The following is a 27021-nucleotide window of genomic DNA, read 5'->3' as shown; positions in this document are numbered from 1 at the left end:
AAGTAAATTCAATTTAAACTAAATATATTGACAATTTCATCAACAACTAAAAACTAGACTAAAATGTTAGGAAGGGACTAGTGGAGAAAAGATCCAGTATAATTAAGACACAATAATTATAATTATTTACACTTGCTTGCATGCTGAAAATAGCAGATCTACAAGCACAACGCGTCACAGCTTGTGTGCTTGTAGATCTGCTATTTTCAGTGTAAAATCAGCCATTACAACACCGTCAAGGTCCGCCAAAAAACATTTCAGTCGATTAAATCAACTGTAGATTTAGTAGACTAAAATCTTACGACATTTAGTCGACTATAACTAGACTAACACTAAAACATTTCAGATGACTAAAATGTGACTATAAAACTAACAGGAAGTTTTATTCCAAAGACTAAACTAAAATCTAAATTTGCTGCCAAAAACAACACTGGGTGTCACCACTCACTAGGGCATTCACTTCTAGTCATGTTTACTAGTTGACTAGTTGTTTAACTACCTATTATGTAAAAAGAAAAAGGGAAAAAAATAGGGGGGGGGGGGGTTTGAGGGGGAAATAAATCGTTTAAAAAAAATGTAAAACGGTGTACATTGGTGACTATAACTATAATGATGATCTTGAGGCCTACAAAAAAATCTTATCAACTACTCAACTAGTACCAACAAGGTCAACTAGTACTAGTCGACTAGTTGCTTAATGCCCTACCACGCACCTGCACGGGGGAACCCTCTGGTTGGTGAGGGGGTCACATTTGGGCACCAGGAGGGTACAGGCGTAGAACATGAGGAACGGGTAGCATCCCGTCTGCACCAGGGCGGGGAACAGAGAGCTCTCCCAGGACACGGAGCTCTCGCGCTGGGACGCGTGACCCAGGAGGTTGGGGAAGGATGTGTGGCTGTACGGCAGGTTCATGCAGAGCTCCAAGGTTATGGGCTCACACTGGGCTAGAGAGAGCGAGAGAAGGTTAGGGAAGCTGGTGTGCTGGTAGGGAAGGTTCAAACAGCAGCAGTAGAGTTTTGTGAGGGGAATGGCTGAAGAACCCACCACACCGTCTAAGAAAAAAACCAACGTGTGCCGACTCTGTGGAAATAACTTTGACAGTCCATTAGAATGGTATATACTCCAGCAACCAGTGGTTTCTGCTTCTGGTCGACACTATAGAGTGTCGCAGTCCCTCCCCCTTTCAGAACAAGGAGTGACCCAGGAAATTAATCTCAATGCATTTTCCTCCTTCCTTTTCAGAAAGTATTTATTTAAAGACGTTTACGCCGCGGACAAAGCCAACTCTTGTCATGACCAATCATGACAACAAACACAATTTTTCGGGCCAAACAAAGAATTTAGACAGTAGAAACGGCAGGTTACAACACTTTTTTGTTGTTTTTCTTCTTTGTAATTATTTGTTTGGTCCAAAATATTGTGTGTGTTGTCATGATTTGTCACGACAAGAGTTGGCTTCGTACGACGCTTTAAAGGTCTTTAAATAAACACTTTCTGAAAAGTCTATGAGGAAAATGCATTTAGTTTAATTTCCTGGGCCACTCGTTGTTCTGAAAGGGGGAGGGACTGCGACGCTCTATAACAGTGCTGCACTGGGAGGGGGAGGATTGTATTGTATATAGTCATAGCACGCCATAGTACATATGTATAGCATAGTAGTGAATATGTATAGTTTATTATGTATAGTGTATGTATAGTTTCATCATATAGATATTCCACTGTTACCTTCTTAGCCTACGCATGTTTCATGATAAATGCTTTTATGTGATGTATTCCCATGCTTTTGTTCTTGCTTAAATGTAAGTCGCTCTGGATTAAGAGCGTCTGCTAAATGCCTAAATTGTAAATTGTAAATTGTAAATTGGAGGAGAGACCGGGGCTGACGGACAGATGGGTGAACCAATCAGGGTGTACGCAAATCTGAGCCGCGACCCTCCCATCTAGGCCAGAAAGGTCTAGCGTTAGCTCAGGCTACAGTCCAGCCACCTGGGCTCCTTTAATTAATACCCAGGTTGAAAAAGAATTGTAGAAGTGTATTTCCACACTAAGGGAAATCGTGAATAGAAACACACTTTGAAGCTGCCATGATCCGGAACTTATTTTAAAATCAATAAAACGTTGTTTTAAACAATCGTTATGGTAGAGTGTGGCAATATAACAATCTGGTATATAGGAGTATGTTAATACATGATCTTCAAGGTAATTAAACCACCTGCGCATCAGTGTTTAATCAACCTGTCTGTGATTTATATATCAACAATGACCACCTAGCCACGCATTATCCCTTGCTTAGACTATTTGATGTTTCTCTGTGTGTGTGTGTGTGTGTGTGTGTGTGTGTGTGTGTGTGTGTGTGTGTGTGCGTGCGTGCATGAGTGGGTCTCTTACAACAGTTGCCTGCATGGTCACAGGCGGGGTTGGCTCCGCCTCCACACACCGGGGAACAGGAAGTGGACGAACAGTTGGTCTGACCTGGAACACACCCCCTCTGGACTGCACACACACACACACACACACACACACACACACACACACACACACACACACACACACACACACACACACACACAGTATAACTATAGTGGTGTAGTACATACCTGTGTTGTTCCATTACATATTACATATAGTTTTGTCTTCATCCATGATCAGCGGGGCTTTACCCTCCTCTGGTGAAGGTAAAGTTGTTTTAAATCTAGTCATGCTGAAGCACAGAGAAAACCTCCATGCTCATCAACGGTCGTGGGGAATCGATCGCAGTGTAGAAAAAACAATATTCTGTGACCAATTGAAAAACGAAAAAGGCAGGCAGACAGGCAGGCACGCAGGCAGGCAGACACTATACATTACCAGTTGTGTCAGCGTAACAGTGTCTCTCGTCGCTGCCATCTCGACAGTCTTCCTCTCCGTCGCAGCGAAACGCCGGCGGAACGCACTGCCCGTCTTCACACTGGACCAAGCCCTGGCTGCTGCATGCTGGGAAATGGAGTCATATTATTAAAAAGAGGGCGCTGCTATTCCTTTATTTGCAGATGGGTTCTCAGATTGGAGGCAGCCTGACACTGTGCATGAGGGTTAACATCTTGGCTACAACAATTCACCCAGCGATGAGCCAATTCTTCAGATAGTCTCCATTTAATGTCCCGGCGGATATTGAAATGTGTTTCTCGTGCGTCTTTAAACCATGCTTCAACACGTTTATAGAGTCGACAAAGTGTTTTTTTTGCAAACACAAAGTTTACAACGGACATTAATATACTTGGCATCTTGTGCATAACTGAACGAATTAACAAAAATAAATGACGCTCAAGTGAAAGTAAGGAGTAACGAAGCGTGTTTTGGCGGAGTAAATATAAGTTATTATATTACTATAATCTGTATTATTTTGAGACCATTCCGATACGGATATGGCATTTTTAAAGGAGCATTCAGTGATTTGGGTGATTTGGAAACCCCCCTGGTCTGCCCCGGTAACAAGGTAACTACAGTGGGGGGACACGCAACAGGCCAGCAGCACTCACACCAAGGCCCGCCCCCGCTCGATCCTGATTGGCGGAAGGCCCCTCTCTGTGGCCCCTCTCTATCCTGATTGGATGAAGGCTGGGCCACCTAGACAAAAACGAAACCTAAGGTTTTTTGAACCCCAGGGGTTAACTGGGGCCCGGGAGAAACTCCTTATATGGTCAGCACACTCTATAGTAGGGAGGAGTATCCCAACAAAACAAAAAAATAAGTGATATTTGCATTAAGTGAAATTACTGAATATACCTTTAAGGCCGATATGGCCAATTCCGATTATGCTACCAATTAATCGTGCATCCCTACTAATAATGAACTTACAACCCTACCAACCTAACCATCCCTACTAATAATGAACTTACAACCCTACCAACCTAACCATCCCTACTAATAATGAACTTACAACCCTACCAACCTAACCATCCCTACTAATAATGAACTTACAACCCTACCAACCTAACCATCCCTACTAATAATGAACTTACAACCCTACCAACCTAACCATCCCTACTAATAATGAACTTACAACCCTACCAACCTAACCATCCCTACTAATAATGAACTTACAACCCTACCAACCTAACCATCCCTACTAATAATGAACTTACAACAGTTACTAATAATGAACTTACAACAGTTGAGTTCGTCAGTCTTATCGACACAGTCGTGATCTCCGTCGCACAACCAGTCTCTGGACACACACCTTCCCTCACCACAACGATGGTGACGCACAGGGTCGCACTCTGTAATACACGCACGTGCATGCGCACACACACACACACACACACACACACACACACACACACACACACACATAATAACTAGCCTGGAAGAGACCTATATGCTTTTCTGGGTACAGAGGGGCGGAACCAACTATAGTGCTGGAAACCGACGGCGACTTTCTATTGGTTCATCAACCTATGAGGCCACCCCTTAGCGATGATTTGATTGACTGATGAGTGACTGATGAGTGGCTGAGTACATATTGAGGATAAAAAGTGAGGGCGGAAAATTTCCAAGTGGAATAGTATATAAGAGGGTGGCGTCACTACTAGCATTGACTCCCATTGTAACAGTGGAATGCGGAAGTGCTCATTCTATCTCAATGGGATAGTGTTTGGAACTAGGTCAAGCTCAATCAAGCAATCAATCAACCAACAGATCAATGCTCACCACAGTTAAGTTCGTCGCTCATGTCTGCACAGTCGTCATATCCGTCACACACCAGAGAGGGCGCCACACAGCGACCTGTACCACACCTGAACTCACTGTCACTGCAATCTGGAGGGGGGGTGTTGGGGGGGGGGGGCAGAGAGAGATATTTTATTTGATGTTTGTCACTATTGTAATTGATTTAGCATGCGGAATAATTCATTCTAATGACATATAGGCCTATACTCAAGCTTTGGTCCGTGTAATCCTGCCTCTGAGCAGTAGCACCAGACCTGCATCAACATTCACTTATTGGGAAGTTACGTGAATTCCTTTACCTACAAAATATGAGCTTTAGAATCACCATGGCGACTGCCTCACTGACACACACACACACACACACACACACACACACACACACACACACAGAGAGAACATGAACCCTCTGACGGAAGGCCTGTGTAATGTGTATGTGCGTGCGTGACGTGTGTCATTTGACCTGTGGGAAACTTCCAGAAGCATCCGTACGTCGACCAATCATCAATCACCTTCTTGACCGCACATCGCCACGGAAACAGACACGGAAATGTCTGCTGCTATTTACACCCAGTGTGTGAACTTTACTGTGTGTGCTCACAGGTTGAGATGTGTGTGTGTGTGTGTGTGTGTGTGTGTGTGTGTGTGTGTGTGTGTGTGTGCGTGTGCGTGTATGAGCGTGTGCGTGTGTCTCCTGGGCATGACGTTAAACTTCTCCGTTGTAACTACCATCGTCAATGTAGTATATAGATGCAGTGGATGCATACTTCTGAGGATTATGTAGCGTGCAATCCGTGCATACAAGAAGGCACTATTGGTGTCAGAGTTATGGGCAGTCCCCATAGACCCAGCGGAGTTATGGGCAGTCCCCATAGACCCAGCAGAGTTATGGGCAGTCCCCATGGACCCAGCGGAGTTATGGGCAGTCCCCATAGACCCAGCGGAGTTATGGGCAGTCCCCATAGACCCAGCGGACTTATGGGCAGTCCCCATAGACCCAGCGGAGTTATGGGCAGTCCCCATAGACCCAGCAGAGTTAAAAACGTTCACTGTGAAAGAATATATATTCAAAGATTTGTGCCACATTTTCACAATAAAAAAAAAAATAGCAAACCTACAAGCTCGCATCGCGCCACTTGGTGCCACGCTACGAGCTTGTAGATCTGCTATTTTTCAATAGCTAAAGTATAACATGATGCTTAAAACACAAAAATGGGTTCCCGCCCAGAATGCCGAGAATGTGAACACTGAACACCAAGCAGCAGTGCAACACTAAGAACTTTGTTTGTGTCTCCGCCAGTCGAGGACGTATATATATATACCCACGGCAGGGCTGGACTGGCCACCGGGCATACCGGGCATTTTCGGGGGCCGCGACCATAGGGGGCCGCCATGATAAAAAAAGGCAGGCAGGCAGGCAGGCAGGCAGGCCAATAGGCGGCAGGCCACTAGGAAAGGACTGGGCGTGCTGCCATTCTGCCATTGCCATCATGATAATTTCACTGTACCTGTATCAGTGAGTGACAAATAAACCCTCTACAAAGGGTTGTGTAGTTGTCTGTTGGTTTGTATCATTTAGGCCTATGTTGTTCTGTAAAAGTGGTGGTATTAGGGCTTGTTTGTTTGTGTGTGCCGCGACGGAGCGGGCGGTAGAGTTTCTGCTATCTGCGCGCTGGTTGTGGTGGGCCGGTCTGGGCCAAATTCACGCGAAAATCCCAGTCCAGCCCTGACCCACGGACTGGTTGTCACAGCTCAAAAAAGGCTGGAAAAGTATTGTGCCATCTCTTGTTGCCATATATGGTTGGAGACGCCACTGCTTGTGTCCGTAGTGCCGAGTGTGTATTGTATCATGAAGACATATCCATGAGTTTATGAATATATGGCAGTCGGGATCGTCTTGACGGAACATACACAAGACTCCTCATGCGTGTCCAGAATCTCTCATGGAAGGACCAAAGCTCAGATTTATGGAGCCCCCCCCCCCCCATCTCAGTTGTTGTAGAAAGAAGACTCTGTTTTGCTGGACACTGCCACAGAGCAAAAGACCTGGGGCCTGTTTCACGAAACTTGGATTAACTAATCCAGGATTTAGGCCAAAGCCAGGCTTTTTTAATCCTGATCTTTACAGCCTGGTTTATTCCGTTCCACTAAAGCCAAGCGAGGCTCAGAATTGGTGGATTTGGCGAGCCGGGATCAGCAAGCCTGGCTTAATAGACAGTCTGGCTTTTTGTCTCTAGACCCATTCTGTAGAACACAGATTTACTGATCCTTCTTCTTCATGGGGTATTAAGGCAGTTTGCATCCTTAATAGTTGCATTACAGCCCCCTTCTGTATATCTCATTATCTTTACTAATCTATTCAAGACTTACTGATACAAGGACTTAAGCTTCTAAAATAAATACTGCTGCTGTAATTAAAGAGAGAACATACTCTCAATAGTGGATAGACTGAATGATTAACTACCCCAAAAATATAGTTTACATTTTACCACTACTATTAACTTAAAACAGAATTCTTAATATTGTAAGCATAATGATATTGTCGCATTGTGATATTTGGCCATAACTCCCTCCTCTGAGGGAGCTACCTTTGGGGAAGGGGGTTGTTGTCCAGACAGGGGCCAGACTGGTGAGGGTCATGGGTTCATGTAGCATGCCAAAGTTTGTGCTATTGCCATTGAGAATGCATTGGGCGTTTAAGTTAAATAACTCAGAAACTACAAAACATTTCAAAGTAAAAAGTTCCAGCATGTGTCTCCACAGTAAGCTGAATTTTACAAAGTGTGAATGGAGTTTCTAGGTGAAAGTGCTTTTTTGAAGTGCCACTATCTGCCTATAAATGTCTCAAATTTGAAAGCACTATATTTCTAAAACTATGAAACATTTCAAAGATTCCTTTTCAGGCACACATGTTCACCGTAGGATGAACCTAAATAGGTTTGAATGGGGTTTCTAGGTGTAAGTATGTAGGACTAGTAGTGGGTGAAACGTTACAATGGTAATATGTTGTAAAACAATGAGTAATGGTAATATTTAGTGGTTTTCACTTTTACAAAAAGAAATAATAATAATATAATATAATAATTCTTCTTAACCGTGCACTTGCACGACAGCAACCCTATTCATGGGGAACATTCACCAAAAGCAGCTGATCTACAAGCTCACAAGCTGTCATGATGTTGTGCAGCCTATATATTTTGGTTATTTGATTTTATATAGTGCTTAAATTAGTCCTTTAATGCAGACCGATACAAATAAGGCAACATAAACCCATAATAATTGAATAAATCTGGAAAACATCATTGGTTTGTGATCAGTTTGACTGCTTAATGAACAGTAAAGACATCAGGATTAGGTTAAACCTGGCTGTTAGCCTGGTCCGGAGCAGGCTAAGTCCAAAGCATTAGTTTCCATGGTAACTAATGTAGCATCACTTTCATGAAACCGAATCAAGCCTCAACATATCCAGGTTAACTGGTTAAGTTAATCTGGCAAGATCAACCAGCTTTCATGAAACCGGTTAATCACTGATCCAGGATATATTAAGCCAGGATATGTGTTAAAGCCCGGCTTAATTTCTAATCCAAGTTTCGTGGAACGGGCCCCAGGTCATTTCGGATATTCTTCTGTGGAGTAGAGACACAGGACTGACTGTGAATGAACTTGGTGTGGCGATGAGCAACAGAGACCAGTGGAAGCAGCTTGTGTCACAGATCTCGAGGGCACTCGAAGGATGATGATGATGATGAATGTAACCTTTCCTGCACCTGAAATATGTGTGAATTTATGTCCCCTGTGTGTGGACATAAATTCGTTGTTAAACTGTTTGTATGTGCGTGATGTGCGTGTGTGCGCATATGTGCGTGTGTGCGACTGTGCGTAAGTGCGTGCGTCTCACCACAGTGCGACTCGTCGCTCCAGTCGTCACAGTCATTGTATCCGTTGCACACCAGTTTCTGGGGCACGCATAACCCCGTCGCACACAGGAAGTGGTCATGACCACCGCACAGCGCTGTATAGGAACAAAATAATACATATGAACTAATATGATGATTGCTGCTGTTTTTTATCTCCTACCAGGACCTTTAACACTTGTGTTTGGCCACTAATTATATGGCGCTTCAGTGCAAGCATGTATTACACTTTCACCAAAAAAGTAGAAAGGGAAAGCCGCTTCCTGTGAAAGTCTCAAGTTCGCTCCTCCTGCCTGCATCTGGGATCTCTCATGCAGAAACGATGAACCCGGAAGCAGTGGGACAAAAATCTGATATCTCCTCCTCCTGTGTTTACTTTACATTGCCCTGTAGCACAGCTTCAATATGTCATAAGTCTTGCGTTGATCCCGCCTCTAGTCGCCCTCCGTCTCTCCGCAGTCTCTCCTCCGCCTCCCGCATATCGCTCTGGCCAGAATTGGTCCGGAGTACATCGTCTCTGCCTGAGAGATCCCAGACTCACCCGTAGCTGGTAGAATGCAAATGTTGTCCAGCAGGGGGAGTGGTTCTACCAGGCTACAGTAACTAGGCCTACAACAATAAATGTATAGTTTTTTTTTTAACTCACATGGTTTTCCAGTGATTTGCCGCGGAGAATAACAGGATGTAGTACTATCGGAGGAGGCGGGGCCTGTTGCCGCCGCGGCCGTCATCATCGTCGTCGGGGGCGACGCAGAGGAAGTGACATCACTGAACTGCGAGCAGCGCAGGAAGTCCGGCCAGGACGCGTTGAACATCTGTAGGACGGGTTCACAGCCCTCCCTGGCCGACTCGCAGAACGACCTGCAGGGCAGGATGACCCGTCTGCACGCACACACACATGCGCACACACGAACGCACACGCACATGCACACGCACACACACACACACACACATTTAGGACGGCTTCACAGCCCACCCTGGCCGACTCGAAAAACGACCTGCAGGGGAGAATCACCTGTCTGAATGCACACACGCGTGCGCGCACACACACACACACACGCTCGCACACGCACACGCACACACACACACACACACACACACACACACACACACACACACACACACACTTGACTTCCTGCTCCGCTCCTCCCCTCCCTCTCTCTCTCTCTCTCTCTCTCTCTAAGTCACAGCTGTTTAAGGACTATAAATGGGACACTGGTGTGTGTGTGTGTGTGTGTGTGTGTGTGTGTGTGTGTGTGTGTGTGTGTGTGTGTGTGTGTGTGTGAGCCAAGAATAACTCTGTCACACTGACTGAAATGAGATCTGACACACACACACATGCAAAAACATATTTTAGCGACCCAATTCACACCTCCCACGACCCACCCGTGGGTCGTGACCCAGTCTTCAGGAAACAGTGTGTTAGTTAGACTGAAGACTCGACCCGACCAGGGGGGTCCAAGCCCCGGTCCGCCAAAATGGGCCAGGCTTGGACCGTTTCTGTACTTGACCAACGGGCCGGGCTCGGGCTCGCCTGCCGTTATATACATTTTGGGCAGTGAATTTCACCCAGCCATCCGGGACCATCGTGGGCATGTCTGAGCATGTCCGCTTGCTTGTACAGCAGCACAGCACGTGACGACAGCAGCAGGCGCACGCACGCACGCAGACGCACGCAGACGCACGCACGCACGCACGCACGCACGCACGCACACACACACACACACACACACACACACACACACACACACACACACACACACACACACACACACACACACACACACACACACACACACACACACACACACACACACACACACACACACACACACACACACACACACCAAAAGTGGGGACAGGTGCTTACTGTAAATGGCTCTGGATTAAGAGCGTCTACTAAATGCCTATACATTTTTAATTGTAAGGACAAGTTGTATCGTGGGGAGGAGCTCCGAACAGGAAGCATTTTAATTAATAATAATTAGCACGTTTAAGTAAGGAGCCAATTGGTTTTGCACTGTTCAAGGCATGGTTGAAGGCCTGGTTCATTTCGGCACCGCCCTGCTACTGGCAAAATGTATTTCAGACTGAGGAGTGCCAGACTTAATCTCCCCACCCAGGGCAATTTTTTTACCTGCGTCGTCTTGGTTTCCATGCTACGACCTATGACACCTGCGTTACCGTTTGACAGACAGGTGTATACCGCCCGACCTGTAACTGTCGACCTGAGTGGGTCGCACGTGTTCTTGACATGTTTGTTTTTTATCAGAGCAGAGCACAGCTGACACAGCGGCGGCTGTGCCGCACACACCAGTGAAAGTGCACGCTAGCAAAGGTGTCGGGCTTCAGGCTGGGCTTGAACTGTGTGTGTGTGTGTGTGTGTGTGTGTGTGTGTGTGTGTGTGTGTGTGTGTGTGTGTGTGTGTGTACCTGGTAGCAGTGACAGTAACACATTCGGGCAGTCCCAGGGAACACCCAAACAGCATGATGTGTTTGTAACAGGACAGTCTGCTCAGGTAGCTGAAGAACCTGCCAAGGAAATTACATCATTAACGATGACATCACAACATCAACCATGACATCACAACATCAAGGATGACATCATCAACTCATTTGCCGCCGACACCGCCATCTGGTGCCTGAATTGATACTCGTAGAACGCCAACCATTCATCCCTATGGAGAACTGTCTTATCTTGAAAGCCGTTTGACTCGGAAACGGAGAAACAGGAAGTGGAAAATCATGTAACGTGTCCCCGCAATTTTTTCTCCATCGCACCGGAACCGGAGTGTTAGGAGTGTTTGCAGAACAGAGTTGTGAAGCGTATAATCAATATATTAAAAAAGCATCGGCATCGAGGGCCTATAGTAGCCTATAGGTGAAGGCGTCAAAAGACTATCGGCGGGGAATGAGATATTATGACATCACAACATCAACATTGCCAGTCATGAGCATGGAAATTACAGTGACGGGTTTGCGTAAAAGGTCACGCCCCAACCACGTAGAGTCTGTGGGGGCCGCGGGGCCGCAGCCCCCATGAAGACTCCCAGGGCCTCTTTAGGCCCCCATGAAGATTTTCGTGGACATTTTACATTTACATTACATCTTTTCTGGGAATTCCAATTAACATTTTGGACCTCTCCGCCGGCAATATGAGAATCCCATCGTCAAATATTCGGGAAAACAGCGCCTCCCCTGTTGTTCCTCAATTGTTGCGAGGCAACAGTCTGTCTTGAGAGACTACTCCGCCGGCCGTCCAAGAGGTGTTAAAAAGTACTCAAATGCTAATCGGGTTTCTTTTGTTTTCACCTAGCCAGATGTCCACAACATCAAAGCGTGTCAGAATTTCATGGTAGTTGTTCTTGAGTCGTGACATAATAACACTGATCAAGAATTCACCAAAGTGACCCTACACAGACTAGTGAGACTACACACTGACTCGAGAAAAGACCCATATCGTCCAAAATAGGCTGATCAGTCGTTGTCTGTGTATAGGCTAATTAATTGGTAAAAGTATGCTAAAATAACTCATTTTTAGAACATTTGGGAAATAAATAAATAAATCCGCGGCGACAGTCCCCCCCCAACGCAATTCTGTAGCCTACCCAAAGGTAAAACGCACCCGCCGCCTATGATCTCTCTCTCTCCCTCCGTATCTCTTTATATCTCCCTCTCCCTCCCTCCCTCTCTCTCTCTCCCTCCCTCTCTCCCTCTCTCTCTCTCTCTCTCTCTCTCTCTCTCATAATAATAATAATATAGTCCTGAAAGTCCTCACCTTGGCTTGGACATTGGCCTATAGAAGCTGCTTTATAAAGTACCAGCGAAAACAACAACTTATTTTTTTCCGCGCTGCGGCGGGGGACGGGGGACGGGGGGTGCGGGGAGGCGGGGCTGCGGGGGGGGAAGGGCTCCCTTGAGGATTGATCAAACTCTTCGGCTCTGTCACGACCCCCCTAAATTTGCTGCCAAAAACAACACTGGTGTACTCTCGTCCGCGTCATCAGTGCCCATTCCCTAGGTGGGGTTGGCGAAAGGGCCTTTCTGTGTGGAGTGTCCCCTAGGGTAGGTACCCTCACAAAAAAACATGCAGTAATTCTGGTCTCTAAACTGCCTCCCCCTGGCCAGCCTGATGGACGGGAAGTAACTGGTCGGAATAACGTGTTCCTTCCACACGCTACGTCCAACCAGGGAAACTCCCCCCATGTCAGGTGAAAAGAAGTGGCTTTGACATCCTCATGCATTGAAGGAAGCATGAGGTCAGTCCGTTGCTCTCCCCAGGTTGGCACTAGTTGACAATAGTAGGCCATAAATGACTGTCGACCGCTACAAACTGTCAAATCTCAGCTTCTCTGTGAAGGAACGTTTTAAATGTTGAATTATTAGGTTTAGCTATTTACTACCTACCTACTTCATGCATGTAAAAAAGTAGTATTATGAAGTATGTTACAAGTTTCTATCTATAAAATAAATAGTTTTATCTATTTAGAATTATTCTGGATCCCTTTTTAGTTTCTCAAAGAAAAATAAATCATCGATATACGATGAAAAAAAAAGTATATATTATCACGTATACATTATAATTATTTAAATATTTATTTTAAATTGTCAATTTCTTTAAATTGACTTAATCTTGGACTATAGTGATATTAATACTAAATGCCTCTGTGTATATGTAATTTGTAAGTTGATTAGCGGTATACTGTGGTTACTTTGCGCCACTTTTGATGCATACAGTATGCACCGTCCCAGCATATGACGTCAGGGTATAACTGGTATATAACTAGCTCTCAATGATGACGTAAGAAAGATGTGGATTAAAGGACCCAATGCCAGAGTGTAATTGGTTTTCGATGGTGACGTAATGACGATATGTTTTAGTGTTGGGAGGATTAAAGGTAATGCGCCTATGTATACATGTATGTAATCTGGCACCACTGCCGTATCAGGCACAAGTAGTCATTACGTCATTTGCTGGGATGGTGCATACGCATTGAATATCGTCCTGGGCGAAACTAGTACTTGCACGCTCTGCTTGCGCAAGGAATAACAAAGTCAGTTGGGATCGAGATGTATTATTGAGAATTCCACTCTTCAAAGTCGGCGCTCGTAGCCTCGTAAAGGCAGTGACATCCCAGCGACAGGTTCTCTGTCTGCCGTCTCCCCTCTGCTCTGTTAACATTATGGGTAACTCATTCAAGTGGTAAATTAAATGTGAAATACGAGAAAACAACAATATATGTTGACAAAGACACTTCATACATTTGGAAACATATTTTTATTCAAATCAATATAGTCTTCAGTTCATTTCATATTATTTTAAAAGTAGGCTAACTACAGTTAAATTTCAATGGACTTCTATGGGCTGGTCTGCAGTACACCGTTCTAACGGAGCAGAAGTGGGGACGCTGTCTCGTTTGAAGGCATGACATTTGTAGTCCCCGTGTCTCTCTATAAAAACATATCACAGTCCAGTAACCAATGAAAACATATCACACTCACAGCCCAGTAGCCAATGAAAACATATCACAGCCCCAGTAGCCAATGAAAACACATCGCCGGGATAAAGAGCGGCAATTACCTCAGCATCATGTCGACCTCTGAACTTTTCACCACGGCAACCGGGGAAGACGACCATGTTTGGTTGTAGGGAAGCATCAGACACTGAGTCTCTGTGATTGTCCGACAGCCTGGGAGACAGACAGGTAGAGAACAGACAGGTTATCACCCTGAGAGACAGACAGGTAGAGAACAGACAGGTTATAACCCTGAGAGACGGACAGGTAGAGAACAGACAGGTTATCACCCTGAGAGACGGACAGGTAGAGAACAGACAGGTTATCACCCTGAGAGACGGGCAGGTAGAGAACAGACAGGTTATCACCCTGAGAGACAGACAGGTAGAGAACAGACAGGTTATAACCCTGAGAGACGGGCAGGTAGAGAACAGACAGGTTATCACCCTGAGAGACAGACAGGTAGAGAACAGACAGGTTATCACCCTGAGAGACAGACAGGTAGAGAACAGACAGGTTATCACCCTGAGAGACAGACAGGTAGAGAACAGACAGGTTATCACCCTGAGAGACGGACAGGTAGAGAGACAGACAGGTTATCACCCTAAGAGACGGGCAGGTAGCGAGACAGACAGGTTATCACCCTGACAGACAGACAGACAGACAGACAGACAGACAGACAGACAGACAGACAGACAGACAGACAGACAGACAGACAGACAGACAGACAGACAGACAGACAGACAGACAGACAGACAGACAGACAGACAGACAGACAGACAGACAGACAGACAGACAGACAGACAGACAGACAGACAGACAGACAGACAGACAGACAGACAGACAGACAGACAGACAGACAGACAGACGGCCGTAAGAAATGTGCACATTTGGCTCTTTATGTAGATCCCACAGCCTGAGAGGATGTTGCGCTGACTGATTCAGTCAGTCAGTGATGACGCTCTTACGCACGTTCAGAGTATGGGAAGGCATTGCAGATTCCCCATTGGCTTCAAGGACAGCCAATGAGGAGAGAGTCATGGGAAAAAGTCACTGCTAGCTCAGCGATTTAATATAAAGACCGGCTTCACAAGCTGGTAAAAAAAGATAATTGTACATCCAGACAGACAGACAGACTCATTGCTATTCTCCTTACCAACTCAAAGTCACTGAGAGAGAGACAGACATAGAGACAGACAGAGAGACAGACAGACACACAGAGAGAGACAGACAGACAGAGAGACAGACAGACGGAAGGACAAAGACAGAGACGAGGAGAATTCCTAAAGAGAATACATGATTTATTGTTATAATTATTATAGCTCTTGGACGAGAGACACTGCACACTCTGTCTCTCTCTGCGTCCGTCTGTCTGTCTCTCTCTCAGGTCAGTTGTGGAGGACAGTAGATCAGAATTCTGCTCATACTCTCTCTCACGCACGCATGCACGCACGCACAGTCGCACACAAATCATATTTGTACTCTATTTTCCTGAGTGAAAACTTCACAGTACAACCACAGTGTGACACTGGGTGGATCCTGTGGAAGGGGCGTGGTTTATCTGTTGTACTGGGTGGAGCCTATGGAAGGGGTGGGGTTTGTCTGTTGTACTGGGTGGAGCCTATGGAAGGGGTAGGGTTTGTCTGTTGTACTGGGTGGAGCCTATGGAAGGGGTGGGGTTTGTCTGTTGTACTGGGTGGAGCCTATGGAAGGGGTAGGGTTTGTCTGTTGTACTGGGTGGAGCCTATGGAAGGGGTGGGGTTTGTCTGTTGTACTGGGTGGAGCCTATGGAAGGGGTGGGGTTTGTCTGTTGTACTGGGTGGAGCCTATGGAAGGGCGAGGCTTAAGAATGACAACCCCTGACGTGTGTGCGTGTGTGTTCCCATGATTACCTGTGTCGGTTGCGGCGGTGGTGCCAATTGGCCAGGGAGTGGTCAGTGAAGTCACGGAGGTCAGCCAATCGGGGGCCTGGGTGAAATGCTGAGTGGGAGTGGCCAGTGAAGATGATGATGATAATGATGAAGATGAAGATGAAGGCGGGGTTGTGGTCCAGTCCGGGCTCCCGTCGCCATGGCTACGGTAGGGGGCGGTGGCGTTGTAGGGGGCGGTGGCGTTGTTGGCGGCGAGGCGCTGTGATTGGTTGTTGCCAATGGTGACGGGGTCCGAGGAGGAGGGGACGGGGGGGGAGTCTAGTAGACCACCTGCACGCACATGCACACACACACACACACACACACACACACACACACACACACACACACACACACACACACACACAAACAGAGGTTTGTAATTGTATTATTATTAGACAGTGATTGAATGACATTTTCAGAATTCTTTAACCATAAGCCTAAAATTCAGCCAGAACCCTTCCAAAAGAAAATCCTGGACAACGCTCCACACATCCCAGACTCTTCTCACTTCTCTAAAACACCCTGGACAACGCTCCACACAGACTCTTCTCTAAAACACCCTGGACAACGCTCCACACGTCCTAGATTCTTCTCTAAAACACCCTGGACAACGCTCCACACAGACTCTTCTCTAAACCACCCTGGACAACGCTCCACATGTCCTAGACTCTTCTCTCTTCTCTAAAACACCCTGGACAACGCTCCACACGTCCCAGACTGTTCTCCCTTCTCTAAAACACCCTGGACAACGCTCCACACGTCCCAGACTCTTCTCCCTTCTCTAAAACACCCTGGACAACGCTCCACACGTCCCAGACTGTTCTTCCTTCTCTAAAACACTCTGGACAACGCTCCACACGTCCCAGACTGTTCTTCCTTCTCTAAAACACCCTGGACAATGCTCCACACGTCATAGACTCATCTCCCTTCTCTAAAACACCCTGGATTGTTTGTAAGCAGCTCAAACATAACAGTGTCTTCTTAATGTATAAATTATGAATCAGTATTGATGCGACTCCTACAGCAAAGTGGCCTCACCAAACACCACGGTGTGTGTGTGTGTGTGTGTGTGTGTGTGTGTGTGTGTGTGTGTGTGTGTGTGTGTGTGTGCGTGTGTGTGTGTGTGAGTGAGTGTGTGTTTGTGTGGGTGTGTTGGTGGGGTAAAGTAGACCCTTCAAGCAGTTACCATTACTTTCAGAGTGTGCCGCCTGAGCTGTGTGTATGCAAGGTCAATTCAGTGAGATTGCGACTGTACTGTATATATTGTCAGGGCAGAGAGGGACACGTCAGAATTCTCCAGGATAGACAAGCTCTCTGTCCTGTGCTTCGCGGGGCCCCCAAATCTGTGGACTGATAATGATCGAATCCGAATTCGTGACGTAACAGGTCGTATTTGCTTTCATATGTGTCTTTGCTGTTCACATGTATATATCACATGACCATTCAATTTGGGATAATTGTGGGCAATCAATAAATGCCAGATCTTGTGAATCCATAATTTTAAGTGTACAGCCTGTTTATTGGACTATTAGATAACCCTCTCAACAGGATGGCGCATCAGCGTGACGACCCCGACGTGATTGAAAGCGGTTATCTTGTCCAGCAGGTTGGGTCATTTTGACCAGTATTGTAGTCTAGACATGGCCCCATAGCTGGCTAGAAAGGGCCTTTAAAAAATGCATTTGGATGCAGATTTCTACCAGCTTGGGGCTGTGTGTAGGTCGGCTTATTAGTTTTATCTAAATGGGGAATCAATTTTAAGTGATAATGTTTGGATGTGATACCATTGTGAACACGCTATGCTCTGTTTGTTGCCAACTGTGTTGTGTTTGCATAAGTGAAATATCCTATACCCGCTGGTATAGCTCTGTTGATTTTGATGTTTTGCTGAAAAAAAAGAATGGAAAATGGAGGCGCTCGCTGTAAAAGTATGTGTGTGTGCGGGCGTGTGCGCGCGTGTGCGTGCGTGTGACTCGGTGTGTAAGGGGAAGCGGAAGGTGCGTGCAATGTGTGTGTATGTGCGTGCAATGGGTGTGTATGTGCGCCTAGCAGTGGGGATGACAGTGCAGTGTCTGTGCATGCGCCTTTGTGTGTGTGTGCATGCGTAGTTGGATGTGTGTGCGTGCGGGCAGTGTGTGTGGGCATGCGTATTTGAATGTGTGTGTGTGCTAGTGCAGTGTCGTGCCCCACACACCCTGCCACAGCGAGGCGCTTTTCTTATCAGTGTGTGTGCAATGTGTGTGTGCGTCTGGGCCCGGAATGTGATGGGAACTGGTTTTGTTGTGTCTCAGCCTGGCGCCTGTCTAAAAAATATTGATAAATTGAAAAGTACACCAAGTCCTGCCACTCAGAGGAGGGATTTGCGACATTGAGTGGGTCAAAAAAAAAAAATGCCAACCTGGGACATGCACAGTGGTGGAATAGGTACTCAGTTATTTTGCTTAAGTGGAGGTACCAATACTGCAATTTAGAACTACTCCTTCACAAGTAAAAGTACGGAATTGAAAAAGTACTTGAGTAAAAGTGCAAAAGTATCGGCATCAAAGTTGTACTTAGGTACAGTACTTAAGTAGAGGTACTTGGTTACTTTCCACCACTGGACATGCACAAGTTGTCCCGTTATGTCAAATCATAAAATACAACCTCCCCAGTTTTTGGGGGACACAAATTACCCAGAGAGAGAGCAAATGGAGTCAGATAAGAAGTCAGTGAGGTGGGTAATGTTGTGTAAACGAAGGTTGTGTGAATACCCTCCCTAAAAAACCCGGCTGGGAAAGAATTGTAGATTTCACCATTTAACACATTGACAGCTCCAGACGAGACCGTTTTCAAAGGGGAGCAAACATTTTTCCTTGGGAAACTGTAAGCGCCATGGTTACAAAAATATAATAGGAGTGTCATAATAATTATGAAAATTAATTGGAAAATAAGTACACAAGTTGGCCACATGGTGGCACTATAAAAGCCCATAATTTTGGTTTGATTTGATTTAATATTTATTGGTTTTATTTTGACTGACAAACATAGACCATGTTCCTCTTCTGATGACCAGTAGACAGATATGATGACCGACTATTCCCTCTGCATTGGACAGTAGGAAACTGATAGTTACCTGACATGGACTGATTGCTCGCTCATCTTGACGTGTAGACAGGTGACGTTTGACTTAATTGACTTTTATTTTTACTTTTAATAAAAAGGTTATAACCATTCCATTTCATCATAACAGTGGAGAGGAGAATAATAATAATTCCGAAAAGTTAATTGAAAAATTGCACAAGGTGGCCACACGGTGGCCTGGTAACAGCTTATTTCATGTGGTTGTTTAATAATTATTGAACCGAGAGGCATAAAATCATAATTTCCTTTTCTCAAGTGTTATCTGGGCGCTTCCCCAGATAAGCCACGCCCACATGCATATTATATACTTTTTGCTGCTTGGAATTTTCTTTAAAAAGCTGCCTGGAAATTTCTTTAAAAAAAGACGCCTTGGTGCACTGTTGTGCGCTTCTAAAAAAGGGGTTATAGGTGATTTAATAAAATATATAAATATACAACCAATCAATCAATCAAGAGGTGCTGTGAAATAATAATAATATCCGCAATATTTTCAGTTTCTCACCTGGCCAGTGGGGAACTAGATAAAGTATAATAGTCAGGATAATAGAATAAATAACAATAATAGGCATAGGAAAAAATAATAATATTATTAATAATTGCCGACCACCTATATAAGGAGTCTGGTGAATAGAGTTACTAGGTGGAGTTCACTGGGGAAACTGTGGTTCAAGGATGGAAACTTAGGGCTCCATGGTTGAACCTCAAGGTCCTGAGTGTCTAATGAAGGGAGATATCCGGATAAATGTATATTATGTAAAAAGTTATCTGTTTCTTAGACACAGAGGAGCCATTAGGCCATGTCCTGATCAGACAGAGAAGGGGTGAATTCAATAGGTCCTGATCAGACATTATTGTAGCACCGAGATGCCAGGGAAGGCAAAAGCCAGGGGGGGCTAAGAGATCTGTGGCTTTATAAGCACAGATATGCCAGGGAAGGCAAAAGCCAGGGGGCTAAGAGATCTGTTGCTTTATAAGCACAGAGATGGTGAATTCAATATGTCCTAATCAGACATTATTGTAGCACGAGGCTTGGGTGATATTGATTTTTTGATATCGGTATTATCAATTACCTTTTTTAGGTTGGCTGGAAATTCGGCGTCGGTGCCAGTCAATGCATGGGCACTGAGTTATTAGGCAAATTATAGTTGTTTATAGATATTGATTTCAAATATCGCGGTAAATGGTAATATCGATACATCAACCAAGCCTAAGGGAAGGAAAAAGCCAGGGGGCTAAGAGATCTGTTGCTTAGGGCACAGAGATGCCAGGGAAGGCAAAAGCCAGGGGGCTAAGAGATCTGTTGCTTTATAAGCACAGAAAAGCCAGGGAAGGCTAGTCATGACAAAAGAGAAAATTAAGGATCCAGAAAAAGACAAAAAAATAATAAAATAACTGTACATTTTTGATTATGTTCTTCTGTAAACTTATTTGTATGTATATTAAAATGGTTGAGAGTGAATGTCGTGAGGGGAAGGGGTTTGGGCTCCCCAAAACCTTTCACGACAACAGGGGACAGTGGGACCGCAAGGTTCCGAGGGCACGTTAAAAACTCACTATAGTGCAGGGGAGAAGGAACTGAAGGCCCCCGTGTCTAATGAAGGGTGAGCACACCCTACTGTGGTTTCCCCTAGTCGGCGCCTTTGCCGCATTGTATACATCGGACAAACGTGTGTATGACAAGAGGTCAAAGGAAATCGCCTTTGTCACATGTATATGATGTTGGGGGTAAACGCGTGGTACGTGGATGACAGTCCACACCTAGCAGAGATGCCGTTAGGAAGTGACGGACTCTGTGAACAGGCAAGGCTGGTGAAAACGGTCAAAGTTTGGGTATCCCATAGCGAAGTGGGGCCTGGATCAGACCGTCGGGTTCCTCCTGGGTGGCCAACCATCACTACGGGGTCAGGAGCTCGCTATCGACTGCGTCACCGGTCGGTGGAGTCATAATGACAGTAAGTCCATTCAGATGGAACTGTTGGCCGTCTTGCTCCGCTCAATGTACAGTCAGGCCGCTGTAACCCGAAAGCGAATGCGTTAGTAGGCGAGCAGTGCTCTTTGTGATCGGTGGGCTCTGAAAAGGAGCCGCCGGGAAGCAAAGACTTGAAGTCTTCTCTCCAGGGTAGCCTGGGTGGTAGACTTCAAGAGGAAAGGGGTCTAGCCCGGGACTGCGCCCTCAAAGGAGAGCTGGAGGGAGGTCCGAAAGACTCAAGTGTAAAATATTCGCCACGCATATGCACGTGTGTGCACGCGCGTGCATGTGTGATGGTTTGTGTGATGGTTTGTGTGATAGAGAATGTGTGAAGTTGACGTCACGTGATACCCAGTAGCGCTCAAGATACTAAAATTTGTAATTAAGTAAAAAATACTCCGGGGAGTAGAAATTCACTCTTCACAAAACAAAGATAGCCTTTCTGTCAATACTTTTTGCCATCTGGACTGTGCGCGTTTGTGCGCTTCTAAAAGAAGGGGGGAATAATGTTCTAATATTTGAGCGGTAGACAGGCCTTAAGCTTGATATCTGGGAAGAAATCAATTTACAAAACCATAAGCCCCAATAATATTCAATTTCACATGCAGTGGGTGGGGGGGGAGAGAAAGGTATCATAATAATCGAATAAATAAAGTCAAGTATAAAACATAATAGTACGTGAACTATGGGAGGGTTGGGTAGGGTCTGATTAAAATAATAATGACTGAATAAATTGCAAAGTGTGAATTCAGTTCAGGGGAAAACCCCAGTGTATTCAATACATGTAAACCAGACTAAAATAAAATAAAACGGTAAGAGGGGTGGGGTTCACCTTAAAGGGGATATTGTAAGTGTACACCATCTAGGAGGGATTTTTACATTGATTTTACCTCCCTCCATAAGAGAGAGGTTAAAGGGGGGGGGGGACGCAAGTGACAGAACGCTTGGTCAGTAACTGTGTGTAAGTGGTCTGTGTGGGTGAGGTTTGGCTGGGATCAGTCGGACTCATAGTTTGTTTGTTGTGTGTGAGTTGTTGCAGTTAAGTGTGGACGCGCACTGAGTTGTGGGAACTGTTGTGGCTGTTAGGTTCTATAGCTTAAATGTACTGTGGTTATTGTATTGTGGCAGTGTATTGGCGGGGAAGGACCTAAGTGAGAACTTTTAGGCTGAAGATGGGAGGCCTTGACTAAAGGCCTGTCGGGTGGTCACTGAGGGGGGATGTTGTGGGTCAGTAAAAGTGGGCAGGGTCGTGATGTTGTCTTTGAAGTGTAGGTCACGAGGGCAAATTGATCTTAGCCTTCGCTGGAGATAGTACCAGAGTATAGCGGAAACAATCATTTTCATTGAAGTACCATCATGTCTATAGTCATAAATGCACCACACAGCCAGGGAAAAATTAATAAAAACAACATTTTTTGAATTATCATTATATACTATGGTTATGCTGTCTGACCACAGGTTATAAGTTGTGTTCTTAATTGCGATAAAAGTAGTTGAAATCTAGCCATGTTCAACTTGGGGCGACAAAATATAGAAGAAAATTATACATTAAGTTAATAATATAAGTGAATATATGTACACTGGGTCCACAATGTGGCACAACACTAGTAGCTAATAGCCCTCTGTAAAAAAAATGGACCCCCCCTTGAATAGTGTACATGAAGGGAATCAGGACAAAATGGCACCTGGCAGCTATCACAGGCAAAATGAGTGAACATGGAGAGCTGGTGGAGCAGCTATTTCCATTTATTTTGTGGTTGTTTGTACTCATAATTTGGTGAATGGTATTGTAATTAAGTGGATCACAGATTTCCTACTGCACTAAAATGGCCCAGAGGCAGAACACAGTCGGCAGGTTGGGAGCTTGTAGCGAGTAAAATTTTAGTACAACTACTGGAGGGGTGGGAGGGGGCTGACTCGGACTAAATATTGGGGTATTTGAATGGGGGGACAAAAAGTATGTTGTTTTCAAAGTGTAATTAGTGCAAGTAACACCAGAGTGAGTAAATAATAAAGTCCAGAATTCAAAAATATACTTAATAAAAGTACACCAGTAAGCGAATCAAATGGCCCCATGTAGAAGGGCCTTGCCCTGTTCAGTAATCAAACATACTCAAAGTAAAAGTAAGACTCATTGTGTAGAATGCCGAAGTGCAAAGGGAGAGTGTACATTTAAAAATGAGTGTAGGGACAAATAGCCAATCCACAAGCTTGAACGCCCAGTATAGTATATATATAAGTCTAGGTATATTTGCAAAATAAGTAAAATAGTTCAAATTATGTAGTGGTGAAGTAATTGTGAAACAAGTGAATACTCAAACTATATAGAAACATCCCAAGATTGTACTTAATTGAGCTAAGGAAGTACGTGTTTACTTTCCACAAGTGAAATATAGTTTAGGGTCAAATTATGGGAAAGACAAATTGTGATTTTGTACAAACGCCGCATAGTAAAGTTGCAATCCAGCAACACCATAACTTAGAAGGGGACCAGGAAGGAGGGGGCATAGTCTAAAAATCAACAACACAGGTGGGAGGATATTTGATTTCATATGCATCAGCCTACTGTCGTATCTCCAGAGACAGTTGTACACTCTGTTCCACCAAAGAGACATTGTCGACTGCAGCAACCAGCCAGCACAAGACCACCACCGCTGCTCCAGAGTTGGGGGGGGGCACTTGCTGAGAGACATTGAATTGACCGTGCTGCACTGGGTTAAGCACATGGGCCAGACACACGCAGCCACCAGACTGCTATGCCACCTGCTATGGAGAAAAAGAACTGTTCCGAGTGCTGGGGAGTCACTCACAGAGACACTGACCACACTGCTCAAGGTCATGGGCCAGGGGTGCGTTGCCTGCACCACTCTGCCCAAGTAGAGGCCCAAAGCCATTTAAAATCAAATATTGGACCTGCCTCAGTTGTACACATGGGCCGAGCATGAGTGTGGATTCACACACTCTCATGACAAATTATAAATGCGCGATTGCGTAGGGTTGGGCGCCGTTGGTACAAAAACACAATACTAAAGACAACTAAATTAGGGTGATTAAATGTAGTTACACGCAATTGAAGTACCACTATCAAACTATATATTTTTTCAAAAGTAAGGGAAGGCAATTGGGCAAAACCATAGTGTAAAGTAATTGATTGAACAGAGAATCATCCCCCTATCCCTCGCCCCTTTGAAGGCCTACACAGTATATAGGGTGCGCCCCTCATTTCACATGGGTGTGATTAGATATGGTGTATATAAGTCAACTACAAATGGAGAATTATGTGGCAAAACGACCTGGTACGGCAGTAATATAGTAATCTAATGTTTTATTGGAATCAAAAAATGTCAAAGCGATATGTAGCCTGCCCTGGCGACTCAATGGACAGTTTATCTCTTTTCTCACTAGGCCCAAGGTCACAGACACTGGCTGTGGTTCAAACTGTACTGGAGTAAAAGTAAAGAAAAAGAGCAGATCTACAAAACGTCAGGCAATGGCCGTTAGGGCCTCATTCAGTGAAAATAGCTCAAATTGGCCAAGTAAGTACAGTACTTCAAATTTAAGTAAGTTTACCCTAATGTAAGCAGGATGTAAAGTAAAATTTTTCCATTCAGTATGGGGAACTTTGTGGAGTTCCAGGCAAAATACAAACAGCAGATCTGTGGAGGATGCACCAAGTAACGATCCCAAAGCAGTGTCCCAAAAGTGTCCACGGACACCTTAAGCAGGGGCCGCTGATTGGAGCACCCAGGTCCGCAGTCTCTGGCTCGTTTTAGAGAACTCCATTCTAGGTCCCCATGATATTAATGTATGAGTAAGGGAAGGGGATTGGGCTCCCCAAAACCTTTGCTCATAACAGGGGACAGTGGGACCGCAAGGCTCCGAGGGCACGTTAAATCACATTTATAGTGCAGGGGAGACGGAACTGAAGGCCCCCGTGTCTAATGAAGGGTGAGCACACCCTACTGTGGTTTCCCCTAGTCGGCGCCTTTGCCGCATTGTATACATCGGACAAACGCGTGTATGACAAGAGGTCATTGACAAGAGGTCAAAGGAAATCGCCTTTGTCACATGTATATGATGTTGGGGGTAAACGCGTGGTACGTGGATGACAGTCCACACCTAGCAGAGATGCCGTTAGGAAGTGACGGACTCTGTGAACAGGCAAGGCTGGTGAAAACGGTCAAAGTTTGGGTATCCCATAGCGAAGTGGGGCTCGGATCAGACCGTCGGGTTCCTCCTGGGTGGCCAACCATCACTACGGGGTCAGGAGCTCGCTATCGACTGCGTCACCGGTCGGTGGAGTCAAAATGACAGTAAGTCCATTCAGATGGAACTGTTGGCCGTCTTGCTCCGCTCAATGTACAGTCAGGCCGCTGTGAGCCAAAAACGAATGCGTTAGTAGGCGAGCAGTGCTCTTTGTGATCGGTGGGCTCTGAAAAGGAGCCGCCGGGAAGCAAAGACTTGAAGTCTTCTCTCCAGGGTAGCCTGGGTGGTAGACCTCAAGAGGAAAGGGGTCTAGCCCGGGACTGCGCCCTCAAAGGAGAGCTGGAGGGAGGTCCGAAAGACTCAAGTGGAATAAAATTTTCCCCAGTGACATGAATGGAAAAATGCAAAATTGAGACCTTTTTAGTATGGTGTTACGATAGTGAAACACGGTTCTGTATGTACAGGGTGCCCTGACCGGAAGATTAGTGATGATAAAGGGGGGAATCGCGTCGCGTGTGTTTTCAACATTAATTAATAGGCCTCATGTTGGTATGGTTGTCGTGTAATTAGATCATAAGTAGCCTAAAGTAGGAGTCAATAGAAATGCTCTTGTAACAATGGAGCTGAACCATTTTGGGGAAATTCTGTACTGTAATGCTGTTCCTGGTGTCTTGAATGTCAATCATGTTGTCAATGGAATAGGGAGTCTTGACTGGCCGTGTCCAACGGTCAGTACTGATCTGATGCTTTGACAATGGTTCACTTCACTACAGTACAGTCGGAAGTTTGTTTTAGAGAACTCATTTCTCTATGGTTTAATTAGATTAGGTGTAGGCTACTTCTAATATACGACACCTGTGAACCATTAATTTGTGCACAAAGCCGCAGGAGTTACAAGGGAGAGAGCAGCACCATAGACTTCCATACTAGTAGCAACTGTTGGAGTGTTTGTGTATGGTATGAATGCACGTCGGGCCACTATAATGCCATGTCAACGCGGCAGCATGTAGAGCGGCTATTTTCGGGGGAAAAAGTTCCCTCTGGGAGTCCAAATTACAAATATGATTCATTTTAAGTGACCTTTCCCAAAGGTTCAATATCAAATCAAGTTGAAATTATAATGAAAACACAGAGAAAAAACACGGGGTCAATATAAATTGGTACAATTACAAAAATGAGGAATAAAATGTAAGGGGAAGACCAACTACAAAAATTTATATAGAGTATGTAACACAATAAAAATAGTGAAAAAAAAATCAAATACTGAAAATAAGCGTTCTTTCAATATTATCTCCCCAAGAGAGGTGGTTAAACTTGAGTGAGTTCTAGGAGGGTCATTCTGGCCTGGTATGTGTCAAGGAGGGACTGAGAGCATGCGGGAAGCTCATGTCTTTGAATAATTGGTTTGCAATGTCTGGGTTAAATAACCAAGCCCCCCAACAGATGGAATAATTGCCAAAATGTATAATCAAAAGTAACTAACTATTTGTCCCACAGGAGGTGTCCAGGAGGGAGTTCTGAAAGACTTAAATGTCAATAATATGTTTTAATGTGTCAATCATATGTCACATGAAGGAGGGGAGAGAATAACCCTGAGAGTAACCCTAATCCTATAAATTCCCTAATAAATTCTCTACAGGATCAGGGGGACGTCAATGTCTGAAGGTGTAATAGCAGGG

General features: G+C 45.1%; 1 protein-coding gene across 4 annotated transcripts in view; it reads right to left on the bottom strand.

Annotated features, from left to right (window-relative positions):
- Nucleotides 1–27021, bottom strand: part of corin (corin, serine peptidase) — a 47827-nt gene that overhangs the window by 11110 nt on the left and 9696 nt on the right. For all 4 annotated transcript variants that reach the window (XM_083788399.1, XM_083788400.1, XM_083788401.1 and 1 more), the window contains exons 3-12: nucleotides 16027–16335; nucleotides 14200–14308; nucleotides 11052–11150; nucleotides 9266–9501; nucleotides 8604–8717; nucleotides 4691–4798; nucleotides 4150–4260; nucleotides 2849–2974; nucleotides 2390–2494; nucleotides 714–945 (exon numbers count right to left, since the gene is read on the bottom strand). In XM_083788399.1, coding sequence (XP_083644525.1) covers nucleotides 714–945; nucleotides 2390–2494; nucleotides 2849–2974; nucleotides 4150–4260; nucleotides 4691–4798; nucleotides 8604–8717; nucleotides 9266–9501; nucleotides 11052–11150; nucleotides 14200–14308; nucleotides 16027–16335 — 1549 coding nt within the window. The remainder of the gene's footprint in view (nucleotides 1–713; nucleotides 946–2389; nucleotides 2495–2848; nucleotides 2975–4149; nucleotides 4261–4690; nucleotides 4799–8603; nucleotides 8718–9265; nucleotides 9502–11051; nucleotides 11151–14199; nucleotides 14309–16026; nucleotides 16336–27021) is intronic.

Source organism: Protomyctophum parallelum (genome assembly GCF_964188405.1).
Source record: "Protomyctophum parallelum genome assembly, chromosome: 18".
Lineage (NCBI taxonomy): Eukaryota > Metazoa > Chordata > Actinopteri > Myctophiformes > Myctophidae > Protomyctophum > Protomyctophum parallelum.
Note: the sequence above shows the minus strand (reverse complement) of the source record. Positions and strands in the feature narration are given on the sequence as shown.